This window comes from Leopardus geoffroyi, chromosome B3 (genome assembly GCF_018350155.1).
Source record: "Leopardus geoffroyi isolate Oge1 chromosome B3, O.geoffroyi_Oge1_pat1.0, whole genome shotgun sequence".
NCBI lineage: Eukaryota > Metazoa > Chordata > Mammalia > Carnivora > Felidae > Leopardus > Leopardus geoffroyi.
This window is the reverse complement of record NC_059337.1, coordinates 30,861,530-30,874,284: the sequence shown is the minus strand read 5'-3', so window position 1 is coordinate 30,874,284 and position 12,755 is coordinate 30,861,530. Positions and strand designations below refer to the sequence as shown.

The 12,755-nt window shown below is 54.1% G+C and overlaps 1 protein-coding gene across 2 annotated transcripts; it reads left to right on the top strand.

Annotated features, from left to right (window-relative positions):
* The first annotated feature begins 4,342 nt into the window (after positions 1-4,342).
* Positions 4,343-8,226, top strand: ODF3L1 (outer dense fiber of sperm tails 3 like 1). Of its 2 annotated transcripts, XM_045449008.1 has the most exons (4): positions 4,343-4,964; positions 5,877-5,987; positions 6,878-6,991; positions 7,600-8,226. In XM_045449008.1, exons 1-4 carry the CDS (start codon positions 4,844-4,846, stop codon positions 8,079-8,081), a joined length of 828 nt encoding a protein of 275 aa, XP_045304964.1. In that variant the 5' UTR covers positions 4,343-4,843; the 3' UTR covers positions 8,082-8,226. The 2 variants fall into 2 exon arrangements, with proteins under 2 accessions (XP_045304964.1, XP_045304963.1); XM_045449007.1 differs by lacking the exon at positions 4,343-4,964 and having other exon boundaries at positions 5,514-5,987.
* The last annotated feature ends 4,529 nt before the right edge of the window (positions 8,227-12,755 follow it).

Below are 12,755 nucleotides of genomic sequence, written 5' to 3'. Positions count from 1 at the left end.
TGGGTCTGCCAGCACCAATCAAACCTTCAGATGACTGCAGCCCTTACTGCCATCTTGACTGCTGTCTTTTGAGGAGCCTGAAGCCAGAACCATCCAGCTATGCCACTTCTAAATTCCTGACCCACAGAAACTATATGCAATAGTAAACGTTTATTGCCATCTTAGGCTGTTAGGTTTTGAGGATAATTTATTATGCAGCAGCGGATAACTGATACAGACCCATCCAAGTATAAGTAGTAGTCCAGTGAGCCAGACTGGGCATGGCGCTGGGACTCTGCTCCCACAAGAAGGAACGTTTCCTTGATCAATCAATGGATCAACCCATTCATTCATTCATTCAACAAATATTACTTTTAAAAATTTTTATTTATTTTGAGAGAGAGAGTGGGGAAGAGGCAAAGCAAGAGACTCCCAGGCAGGTTCTGTGCTGTCAGATTGTTCTCAAGAACCATGGGATCATGACCTGAGTCAAAATCAAGGGTCGGATGCTTAACCAACTGAGCCACCCAGGCGCCTCTGGGTGTGTTGATTTTGAGGTGCTTGTGAGAAACCCAGTGATACAGTGTAGGCTGTAGGATGTGTGGGTCAAAGCCCCCGAGAAGGCCTGGGCCAGAGGCACGTCTGTTTGGGAATTGTTGGAGGACAGACAGTGGGATTGAAGCAACAAGAGGGTGGGCTTCCCTGGCGAGAGGTGGGTGGGGTAAAATGACAGGAAGGCCCAGGACTGAACTCTGAGACACTAATAGTTCTCCTCTTAACCTTTTTTGGGACATAATTTCACACTTGCAGAAAAGCAACAAGACCATTACGGATGTTTCCCACATACTCTTCACAAGATTTACCAAACATTAATATTTCACCAGATATAAAATTTTCTAGGTATATACGTATTTTTTCCTGAGCTATTGGAGAGTTAAGTTGCAGACATGATGCTCCTTTATCCTTGCATACTTCAGTGGCTATTTCCTAAGAACAAGGGCCTTCTCTTTCACAACCAGACAGCCATGATCAAAATCAGGAAATTAACATTAGTACAATGTTCTTAATTAGCCACAGACCTTTGTCCAGTTTTGCCAATTTCCCCAGTAATATCCTTGATAGCAAAAGAGAATTCTGGCTGTGGCATTGCATTTTGTTGTCCTCTTTTCCTTTTTTTTTTTTTAAAGTTTATTTATTTATTTCGAGAGCGAGTGGTGGAGGGGCAGAGAGAGAGAGAGAGAGAGAGAGAGAATTCCGAGCAGGCTCCGCACTGCCATCGTGGAGCCCCCGTGCAGGATCCGAACTCATGAACCATGAGATCATGACCTGAGCCGAAACCAAGAGTCAGATGTTTAACCGACTGAGCCAGCCAGAGCCCCCTCATTAAGGGCCCCCTCATTGAGAAACCTCTTGAGTTTCTGTTAATCTGGAAAAGTGTTTTTCCTCGGTGTTTCTTTGTCTTTCATGACATTGCCATTTTTGCAAAGTGAATCTTGATTTGAGTTTATCTAGTTTCTTCATAATTGGATTCAGATCCTGCATCTGCAGTGGGAAGACCCCAGAAGTGATGCTGTGCCCTTCTCAGTGCCTCCCCCAGGAGGTGCAAGACATTTATCTGTCCCACTGTTGATGATGTTAATTTACATCACGTGGTTGAGGTGGTGCTTGCCAGGATTCTCCCTGTAAAGTTACTGTTTTTCCCTTTGCAATTAATAGATATATGCCAACATTGAAAGGTCAGATTGAGAAGGAGGAGCCAGGAAGAAGGCTGGGAAGGGGCAGTGGGGACATGGGGTGCTGCGGGTAGGGAGGGAGTGGTTGGTCATTTGGTCCTGGAAGCCAATCTGACGAGGGTGAGAAGTGTCCATTGGCTGCAGCTTTCCCTGTCAGGTCATAGTTTAGGCGGAGTGACGGCCTGAAGCCAGCCTGCAGAGCTGAAGAGTGAAAGGAGGCGACAACAGAGACAACAGGGAAAATGCCTCTTCGGGGAAGTTTGTCTGGACGAAGGGAGAGGGATACAAGCAGTGAAGGAGAGGTGTGTGGGGTCAGGAAGATGGTTTCTAACAGATGGAAGGGTATGTGTGATAGGAAGGGACCCAGTGAAGGGTTAGACATCTTTGATTTGGTGGAAGGAATGGAAGAAGGTCTTGATGAGCCCTCCTGAGCCCCAGGAGGGAATGGAAGCAGTAGGCAGCAGGAGCCGGTGGCCCCAACGGCAGGGTAGGGAAGGTTTGGGTAAGAGTGCTGTCTGATGGCCTATTTCCTCTGCTGAGAAGGAGGTTGGAGCAGGGGGCCGGAAGGAGGGCTGGGCAGGCAGAGGGGAATGAGCTGTGTTTGAAGCGACCTCTGGGGAGAGGGAGAGAGCAAGCTGGCCGGTGTGGTGATGGGCACTGGGCAGTGTGGAGACCAGTCCAGGGTTCGGAAGCCACAATACTAATCCCAACAGCTTTTAGCTGCCTGGTGCAGGCAGACAAGGCAGACCTGGTGACTCAGGGCTGGGGTGTCCCAGGGGGGCAGCTGGACAAGGAGGGCAGTGAAGGCAGGAGGGGACAGAAGGCCAGGGAGAAGGAGCACGGTGAGCGGTGGGGTCTCACTGCTGGCAGGCGATGTGTGCAGCCAGAGTGGCAAAGGCCAGAAGTGTAGGCTGGCACACCTTCCAGAGGGAGGTGGATGGTCAGTGACCCGGATGGTGGTGGGAAGCCTGGTGTGTGCTGGGGAGAGGGGGCTGAGAGGGAGTGGAGGGGAGGTGTTTGGAGAGGAGCAAATCTGGGAACTGAGAGGCCAAAGGATCGGTGGTTCCCCAGAAAGCCTTGTCACCCGGGGTGATGGCAGGGGTTGGGTGGGTGGGGAAGAAGGTCATGAGCCAACACCACCAGGTTTACAAGTCAGGACAGATGGCAGCCCCGAGGAGATGAGGGGGGCACCCTGGATGCTGGAACCCTCGAGGAGTGGTACTTCTGACAGGGAGGGGGACACTGCCGGGTGAGTGCCAAGGAGACCAAAGATCCGCTCCACCTCAGACTCTGAGGGTCGGGGGTGTGAGAGACAGGACAGCAGCTTCAGCGAGGACCAAGGGCTGTCTCCAAGGGTGAGCTAGGTCTCTGTTAAAAGCTGAAAAGAAGGGAGCATTTGGAGCAAGAGTGGGTGGTTTGTGATTGACTGGGGTCTAGTGGCTCAGTCGCCCCAAGAGAGCCATGCACACGGGTGACAGACAGGAGCAGGGCAGGGGTGTGGTAGGAAGGCTCCCTGGGTCTGAGATACTTGGAGACTCCACCCCGCCTGCCTCCCCAGACCAGGAAGGTGGAGGTCCCCGCCCCACCTCAGCGTGAGGGGACTGGCAGGGCTTGGGCCCAGCAGGCCCGCAGCCTCCTCCAGGAAAGGCTGACGAGGATGGGGGTAAGGAGGCAGCACTGCCTGTGGCCTGAGGCCAATCCCAGCCCTGCCTGGCCCGCTCTGTCCAGAAATCAGAGGCTTGGCTGCATGTGAGGGACACAGGGAGGGTCTGCTGCCACTGGGTGAGGCCTTGCCCTCTGTTTTGAGCCGTTCAGTCCCACAAGGGCTTCTGGAGTGCCAACATGCCTGGCCCTGAGTCCTCATTGCGTCTGCTGGTTGGGATGAGCTCAGAGTGTGGTTTGGTTTCCATTAGATCAGAGGCTGTGAGCCAAAGAGAGCCCTGGGTTTGTGCCCTGGTTCCGTCTCTGCTACTGATATAATGGGAGACTTTGGGTAAGTCCTTGCCCCTTTTGCAGCCTCAGTTTCTTTATTTGCGTCCTGGGGCTGTGGCAGACACCCTCTCTAAAGCCAGCAGTCATCTTTTCCAGAGATGGGAGCCCCTCTTAGATGGTTCAGATCAAATCCCCAGTCTGAGCAGCTATGAGCTGGTGGGTACAAACAGGCCCCGGGACCCTAAAACCTGAATGTTAACGGGGGAAGGTGTCACCAACATTTCCTCAGCCCCGGGGCTCATCTGTCAATCGTTTAGCATTTGGGTATCTTTGCTACCCCTCAGTGTTTCCTCTCACACTACCCCTACTCTGGGGGGTACTCTCTACTAGGCACAGGAAGTGGCTTTTCAGGCCTCAGTGCCACCCCTCCGTCCTCCTTATCTGCTCCCCACTCACTGCCTGAAATGCCAGCAGCAGGTAAGCATTCCTTGAGCTAGATGCGGATCTCTAAAGACACTGCCCTGGGATAGGAGTCTGGGAAGCTAGCAGACAGTTACACCTTAGTGTGAAATAATTGCTTTGATCTTTTTCCAAGGAAAAACAGAAAAGAGGGCATATCCAGAATGGGTGGGGGGGGGGGGGATAGAGGGAGGGGCAGGGGATAGAAGGCCACCCCAGGGATTGTCCGAGCTGCAGGAACCTATCCCCCAGGACCCACCCACACTTTCCATTCCTTTCCCCAACTTCAAGGCACCCAATCCATCAGGAGTGAAGAGCGGGCTCTGTCACTCCACCTCTCTCTTATTCTAACCTGACCCAGGGTTCTGGGGACCGTCAAACTATTTAGCCTGATTGGGAGTAGGGGGCAGTGGGGCCTAGTTTTCAGGGTTCTAAAGCTGAGCTGCCATGGCAACAGGGGGAAATAAACACTCTGGGTCTCACAGTCCAAGTTCTGTGATGATGTCATCCCAAGCTCCAGCCTGCTAGGTCCTGTGGCTGGCTGCACCCCAGACAGCCGCAGCTGCTCAAGCCAGAGGATCGACTTCCTTCCCAACCCCCACGCAGCCTCTGGAGAGGGGGAAAGAGTGGACACAGGGGTTTGGGCAGGGGCGTTTGGAACAGGTTCTACACAGGTCCAGCTCCTTGCCTACTACTTGGGTCTCTCAGTAGCTGCTGTTGCCGCCTCCTTGGCCTTAGCCATGAAGCTGGCCAAGGGGGCCAAGAACTCTGTGTTTTATGGGCAGCACCCAGAGGAGAAGGTTCAGGTGCCGTCACGGCAGGAGGTAAAGCAGACCCCTGTGATCATGGCAATGATCAAAGGTGAGAGAAGTCCCCTGCCCTGAGCCTGGGTTGATTTCTTTCTCTGCAGGGCTGCTGAAGGTGCCCCAGCCTTCCAGCCCTGCCTCCTGCCAAGTTCTAGAGGACTCTCCTCCAAGCCTACCAAAGACCTGCACCTTCAAGCTGAACCTCAGAGGCAGTATTAGCTGCTGGGAATTTTCAGAGGGGTCTGGATGGGAGGGAGCATGGGGTATGAAATGAGGCCAATTTTGGAAAAAAGCTAGGGATTCAATGGAGCTTTTAGCCCACCTGTAGCTTTCCTCACTTCTCTCGAATCTTACTCTCAACTGAAAGCAGACAAACTAATTCTTATTACATTGTTAATGACTGATTGTTGCTCTATGTGGGAGGTGGTTTAGGATGAGGGAGAGAGAGAGAGAGAGAGAGAGAGAGAGAGAGAGAGAGAGAGAAAATCTTAAGACGTTTCACGCCCATCAAGGAGCCTGATGTGGGGCTCGATCTCACAATCGTGAGATCATGACCTGAGCCAAAATCAAGTTGGACACTTAACTGGCTGAGACACCCAGGTGCCTCCAAATGGATATTTATAAGCCCCAATTTTCTCATCTGTAAGATGGGAAACACAATAGTATCCGTTTTACGGAGTTGTTGAGAGGCTTAGCTGAGATGATCCATATAAAATAGTTCGCAAGGTGTCTGGTGCAGAATACATTCTCAACTAATTGTGACTATTATCTTTCATATTGTGCATTGCCTGGGTGAGATCAGTTGCATTTTACGTGGAAACACTGTCTTTCCCCATGGGGAAGCTCGATGGTGGGATTTGTGGCAGTGTGACATCAGTGGGAGGAAAGCCCCCAGTGTTCTCATGGCACCCTGCCTCTGACTGGGCAGGTGGGCCAAGCCTGAGGGCTGCTCCGTCCATCCTCGCAGGTCCGGGCCCTGCCAAATACCTCCGGCCATCCTGCACGGGTTATGTAGACCATGACATCTCCATGTTCCAGGAGCCAGCCTACAGTCTGCACACACGGCACTCGGAGAAGCGTGAGTGCTCGCCGTGCCCGTCATCCCTACTCGTCTGGCTTAGGGTTATCATCCTTGGATGTTTGGGGCCGCAGTGAGAGGTAGGGAGCCATCATCTGTAGCCACAGGACCCTGGGAACTCGGGCCTGCCCTGAAGAGGACCCCCAGGGGGCCTGCTGGGTCCAGAAGCAAGCCAGCAGGGAGATGCCCAGGTGACCCACCCCTCTAAAGGCAACGCTGTGGGCAGCTCCCAGCTGGACCTCCTGAGGGAGCTTTGAAGGCAGGGATATTGTCACTGTCCAGATGGCAGAGTACGGTCTCCTCTCTGTCTGAGCTCTGGAGAGGGCACTTTAGCTGGGGAGTGGGGGAAAATGGTACAGAGTGGTGGCTCCCAAGGCTTCCCCGGGGGGCTTAGAAATGCCTGGAAGGGCCGGAGCAGAGAGCCACAGAGGAGCTGGGGCTTGCTGGTTGAGGCCAACGAGAGGAAGGGTGGGCAGGGGTGTTGAGGTGTGTATCTGGGGGTCTGAGATCTAGAGGCCTGCTGGGTCCCTCCTTGGGATGACACATCCTCCTCAGCAGGGGAACCCCCTGTCCAGGGCTGGGCCTCTCAGTACTAACAATAGCCACTATGTCTATTATTACCCCTTGGCACCAATCCCCGATGGGGGCTGCCCAAGCTGCCATGCAGCTGTCATTTTATCTGTTTCTTTGAGCGACTTCTGGAGACTGTTAGGTCATGCATTAAAAGCCCCATTTTGTAGATGAGGAAATCAAGGGTTGGAAAACACCCAGGGAATCGGAAGGGAGCCCTCACTTCTGTTTGGGGGAGGGGGATCTCCTCTGGAGGCAGTCCAGGCTCACCATAGAGCGGCCTCTGGGGCTGACCCGGCCTCTCTATGGCTGTCCTGCAGGGGTCACAGACATTTGCAGCCCTGGGCCTTGCTATTTCTTCGATCCCAAAATAACTCGGTTTGGAATGTCCAGCTGCACGCAGGTCCCTATGGGAGAGCGCATCTCTAACCTGTGTAAGATGGGACAGGGGAGGCATGTGGGAGTTGGGAGGTTGGAGGATGGGGGTTCACCCTTAGGACCTGAGCAGGGACAAGCGGTAATGACTCGCCTCTGCCAGGTGTGTCTTTGGATACTGGCATCCCCTGCAATGTTACATTAAGACACTGATGTTGTCATGTCTGTGTCACAGTACTCAGGTCTTGAAGCCAATGTTATGCACATATGTCGCCAGGTGATGATCTGATAAAAATGTCATGGGACTCATGTTGCATCAGAGATATTGTCATGCTAATGAGCTCACAGCCCGTCGTGATTTCAGGATATTTTCTTGGTGCTGTCACAGGGAGGATATCAGGATGCTGACATTCCAAGGGTGGCATTCTGATGACATTTGTGATTTTTATATTATGACAACAGTGTCAGTGCTGATGTCAGGATGGCCTAAGACCCTCCCCCTGCCCATGGCCCTATGCAGGGGAGTTGATGGCCCTGCATGTTGATAAAGTGGTTATAGTGAAGTCACAGTAGGCTAACCAAGACCTCTTACCCATCAGCTGGGCACCAGGAGATGCGGCCTGGCTCCCGCCTTGAGACCCCATCCCTTCCATTCATCCACTTGCAGGCCTGAGCCCCATCCCAGCCTCCTGCCATTACGACCTAGAGAAGACCCACCCACCCGGGGAACGCAGGGCTCCCCAGTATGCTTTCGGCTACCGGTGGCCGTACCGGGTGACAGACCCCAACCCAGCCCCCAACAAGTACCAGCTGCCACTCTTGCTGGGGCCCAATAACCCTGTCAGCCGAGCTGCTCCTTGCTATAGCTTGGCCTCTGAGCACAAGAACTGGTTCTACAAGGAGAATGTGGCTGGAGGCCCTGGGCCGGCCACACGCTCCCGTCCTGAGCCCTCTGTCTACCAGAACCGCAGCCCCATCTATAGCATGGCCAAGCGATTTGCCTACCCGATGGACCACACACCTCGGCCTGGCCCTGGCTCCCATGATGTCCAGAAGGTCACGGTGCACAAACCCCGAACACCTGCTTTCACCATGGGCGTCAAGCACTCACCCCACCTGTGCCCGCTGGTCATCGACATTCACGACTAAGGCCCCTCCTGGTGCACTCACCCACCCCTCCCCACAGAATTTATTTTTCTGTACCAAATTGAGCAATTTACTGAGATTTTGAGTAACAGAGTTGGTGCCCGCTATGTCTAGCTCACAGAAGGCATTAAATAAATATTTTCACTTACTTCGCTTTTTGTTTTGCAAACACTCACAGCTGCTTCCTTTGGGCCCTGCCCTGGGTGAGGGGCTGGGATACTGGGAGGCATTGTAGGGGTCCCTGTGTGGGAGAAGTTCTGTTCTGGCTCACCAGGGAGGCAGTCACGTGTTCTCCAAGAAACCCTGGGCAGCGACTCTGGAGAACCGTGTTCTAGTCCTAACTCTGCCACTAATGGCGGTGTGGCCTTGTGCAGCTCCTGTCCTCTGGGCCTCAGGTTGCCCTTTGGACAGTGAGGGGGGGATCGTATGTCTGGAGGATGTCCAGGTTAACCTCCAGCTCCATAACTGTGTGACTCTGATCCCTGGCAGTGGTCAGTACCCAAGAGAGGAGCAGGGCAGAAGATGGAGGGGTCATCTGGCTGGGGATGGGGGTAGAAGGATTTTTCCTGGCGGGGGGGACATAGGAGGACAAGCAGAGACAGTGTGTAGAAGGGAGGGTATTCTCGGGGGCAGTAAAGATGAGAGAAAAGACAGGCATGTGGGACCAAAATGTACAGGGCAGGAGCCTGGGGCAGGCTCAGAGGGCAGGAGCCTGGGCTGCAGGAGGCTGGCCAATAACAGGACCAGATCGTGGGCAATTGGAGGGCACTCTGGCTTTATCCTCAGCAAGGTGGAGCTAGATAAGATGCATCATTTGCAGAATTCTTTGGACAGCGAGAGAAGGACAGAACGGGCAGAGCCTGCAGGCTGCAGTCAGCCTCGGAGGAGGCGAAGGGGCCAAGTGGACTTCTGGGAGAAGGGTCTGTATGCCGCATATGGTCTTGGGGGAGCTGCTAGTACGTCCCCACACTCAACAGCTTAGCCCTGCAGTGCCCGGCAGAGGAGGAGCCAGGAGGGGGCAGTGTTGCCCTACTCGTGAGTCCAGTCCTGCCCACCTACCTGCCCCGCCCCATCCCTTCCAGCTTTGCAGCTTTGGGGCACATAGGTGCCAGCTCTCTGGCCTCTGTCTCCATCTCTGGGAAAGCTGGGGTCTCTGGGGCTGGCATTTGTCCTTCCTTAATTCTTCATATCCAGATCTCCCATCGGGAGTTGCCCTTGCCTCTGGGACCAGCCCCTCTCCCAGCATCCCTGGCCAGGAGGCAGAAGGGGATTTCACCCCTTTTCTGTAGCCTGGAGCCAATGGGGTGGGAGGCCAGAACTGTGGAGGGAAAGGGGCCCAGGGAGGGAGGAGAGGAGGCAGAATACCCCCCAGGCCTGATGGCTCAGGCAGACGCATGTTCTTCCACAGCCGCTGCCCCAAGAATGGTGGGAGGCAGGAAGAGAGGGCCCCTCAGAACCAGTGTTGGGTGGCTCATCCTTTCGAGGGTGAGCAATATTCAGGTTTTAATTAAAATTGAAAATTGAACTGAAGAACTAACTTTGGGTAGAAAGGATCAGAGAATGTCTGTGGGATATTCAAACAACAGCAACAACACTGAGTATTTTTTAAAGGGGCTTGTAGGAAACCCCACCGGGATCACACCTGACGCAGGGCCCAGAAATTCCCTCCCCGCCACCCCGCTAGCCCCCAGGCCTGGGGTATTATGTCTGTCCTGTCCTCCCCGCTCCTCAACAAAGCTGGTCCGGGCAGGCTCGAGAGAGAACGAGGGAGCTTGGGGACCCATCTGTCTTGCAGCAGATTAGAAAGATGTCATTTTGCCGACAATGCCATTTATCACAGCGGCTGCAAAAATTAGTGATGCCTGGGCTGAAAGTACTGGATGGGGGTGGGGCTGGCAGGTGGCAGTGGCTGATGCTCTCCTGTGTCACCAGGTCAGGGAAGCTACAGGCCAACCTTTGAATAGGGATTTTCTGATTTTGTGCCTATCCAGTTCCAAGGCCCTCCACTGGAAAAATGAGAAAGCTGAGGCCCAGAGCCAAGGAAGTAGCAGCCATATGACAAGTTGATGGCCTGTCTCTAAATAAAGGTCTAGGCTCACTCTATGACTAGGGTCTGGGGTTCAGTGTGTGACCAGAGCCAGGGCTCAGTGTGTGGCTAGGTTTGGGTCAGTCTGTGACTAGAGTCAGGGCTCAATCTAAGACAGACCCTCAGCCTGGCTCCAGCTGCCACCAGATATGGGTAGGGACTGGATATTAGCCCTAAAGCTAGAATTAACACTTGGTTTGTGGTCCCAAGGGAAGGAGAGGAGGCTAGAGGACTCAGAATGAGTCTTTGGGGGATGAAGATGTTTGGGAGAGAGATGGCCTTGGGAAGAAGGGGATGCGGCCTCCGGGGAAGATGAATGGGACTTCCTTTGTGCCTCAGCCCACAAAATGACAGGGTCATTTAGCTTGAGATCGACCTTTTGATAAAGCAATCCCCATCTCTTGGCTTTGCCTCCTCTGTGGTGGTGACTGGGTAGGTTACCTGCAAAAGGTTGGTGGGCATGGCCTTCCAGGCCTGGCTGAGTGCTCACCCCACCCCTTCTGAACAACTTGGGGGGGGGGCACACTTGACCTGGCAGAAATCCTTGTCTGAATTCTTTCTTTTTCTTTCTTTCTTTCTTTCTTTCTTTCTTTCTTTCTTTCTTTCTTTCTTGAGAGAGGGGGGGCATAAGTGAGCAAGGGGCAGAGAGAGAGAATCCCACCAGGGGCAGAGAGAGAGAGAGAGAGAGAGAGAGAGAAAGACAGAGAGAGACAGAAGCGGGGCTCACCCAAAGAGAGGCTCGCGCTCACGAACTGCGAGATCGTGACCTGAGCCAAAGTCTGATGTTTAACTGACTGAGCCACACAGGTGCCCCCCTGGTCTGAATGGTTGTAGGACTTAACCTGTGCCCTCAGATACTTGGGCCCTGGAGCCTGGCATGTGATGCATACAGACATGATCATTCATTTATTCATCCAATAAACATTTGCTGAGCTCCTGCCCTATGCCAGGCTCTGGTTGCACCTGGGGGTACCAAGAAATGGTGAAGGCCCAGCCGTGCCCAACAGGTGTTTGGAGAGCGGCTTGGGGGGAGGATGGAAGCAGCTTTCTCTAACTGTGAGCAGACAGTGGGGTGGGGGTGAGGGTCAGTGAATGGCACGCTGCCCTCCAGAGTTTCCTCCCTTCTCTCCCGGGGCAGGAGAGGCCTGATCTTCACGGGGCCTCCCCGAGGGGCGTGGTGGTAATAACACTGCAATCACATGACGCTCCTGCTCCTCGATACTGGCTGGGGCTGCTGGTCTCTGTCATTCTGTTGTGGCTGGAGAGACCCTGAGTGCTAGTTGTCACTCTGGCTCCCAGGAGCTGGGAGGATGGTGACCCTGGGCCGGGAGGAAGAGGGGCCCTGCGTGGGAGACACATTGACACATCATCCACAGTCACACAGGTCGGGGTTGTGCAGAAACACATGTCCCTTGCCCACCTACACACAGAGACAAGGCACAGATTCTCCTTATAGAATGTGCTCACTTGTGCACACACACTTATGCATGCACAGACATGACACCTTACTCCTCGCACGTACAGCCCTGACACCAGACCCAAACACAGGCTTTATGTTGCACTCACAGGGAGAGACAGACACGGGCACCACACCGTACCCGACACTCACCTTTTACTACATAGGCACACCCCCTCTCCAGGCGCCTCTTTATCTCACGTGCATGCATACATCTGCTCGGGCTCAGGTGTACCTCTCACTGCCCCGGAGAAGTAAAGTAAATGATGAGAGTGCTCCCTCCCTACCATGCACAGGTGCAGACGGGGTGGGGGGTGGGGCTGTGGGAGGGGAGATTGGGTCTCCACACTCAGGAAGGCGGTGGGGCGTGAGCTGGGGGTCAGCCCTCCAGTCTGGGGTCCTGCCTCTGGATGGGGTGCATTTGGTTGGGAGCTCTTGTCCACGAAGACAAGCCAGATCCTTTCTCCCTGCCTTGAGCACTCAGAGATGCCCACTCCAGGGGCCACCCAAGGACAGGAGGACTGGCATGGGTGCTCCTGCCACCTGGCAATCCTGTTCCTGGCCCTTGCTGGGGTGTGGATGGGGGAGCTTGTTGGAGAGCACATGCCCCTGGAGTCCTGGTGCGGGTCAGAAGCCGCATCTCCAAGCTCACTGGAGGCAGAGAGTCTGCCCGGTCCTGTTCCTCCTGGCTTCTCTCCCTCTGTGTCCACACTCTCCCATCTGGCTCTTCCCTAAGTCTTTCTGTCTCCCTCTGGCTTCCCTTTCTCTTCTCTCACTCTCCCTCTTGCTCTCCCAGTCCCTTGGCCCTGCTTATCCTCTAGAATAAAGACCGACATTTTCAATTACCCCCCAAATAACAGAGCAGTTCTCAGAGGCCCTGACAAGAGGAGGATGGTGTGGATGTGTGTGGCCTATGGGTAGATGTGGGTGTGGGGGTTGGGAGGTACCCATGGTCCCACTGTCCTTTGTTTGCTTTTTCTCTTCTGGAACCTTCATTTTTTCCTGGGAGAGGGGAAGCACGTCTCCCTTCAGGGGAGGAAGGGAGACAAAAGAAATAAAAACCTGTCATCGTTGTCTTGTAAACACAGCAGGTAGTGCAGAGCAGGGGCTCAGCAGGACTGAGGGAGAGGCAGGG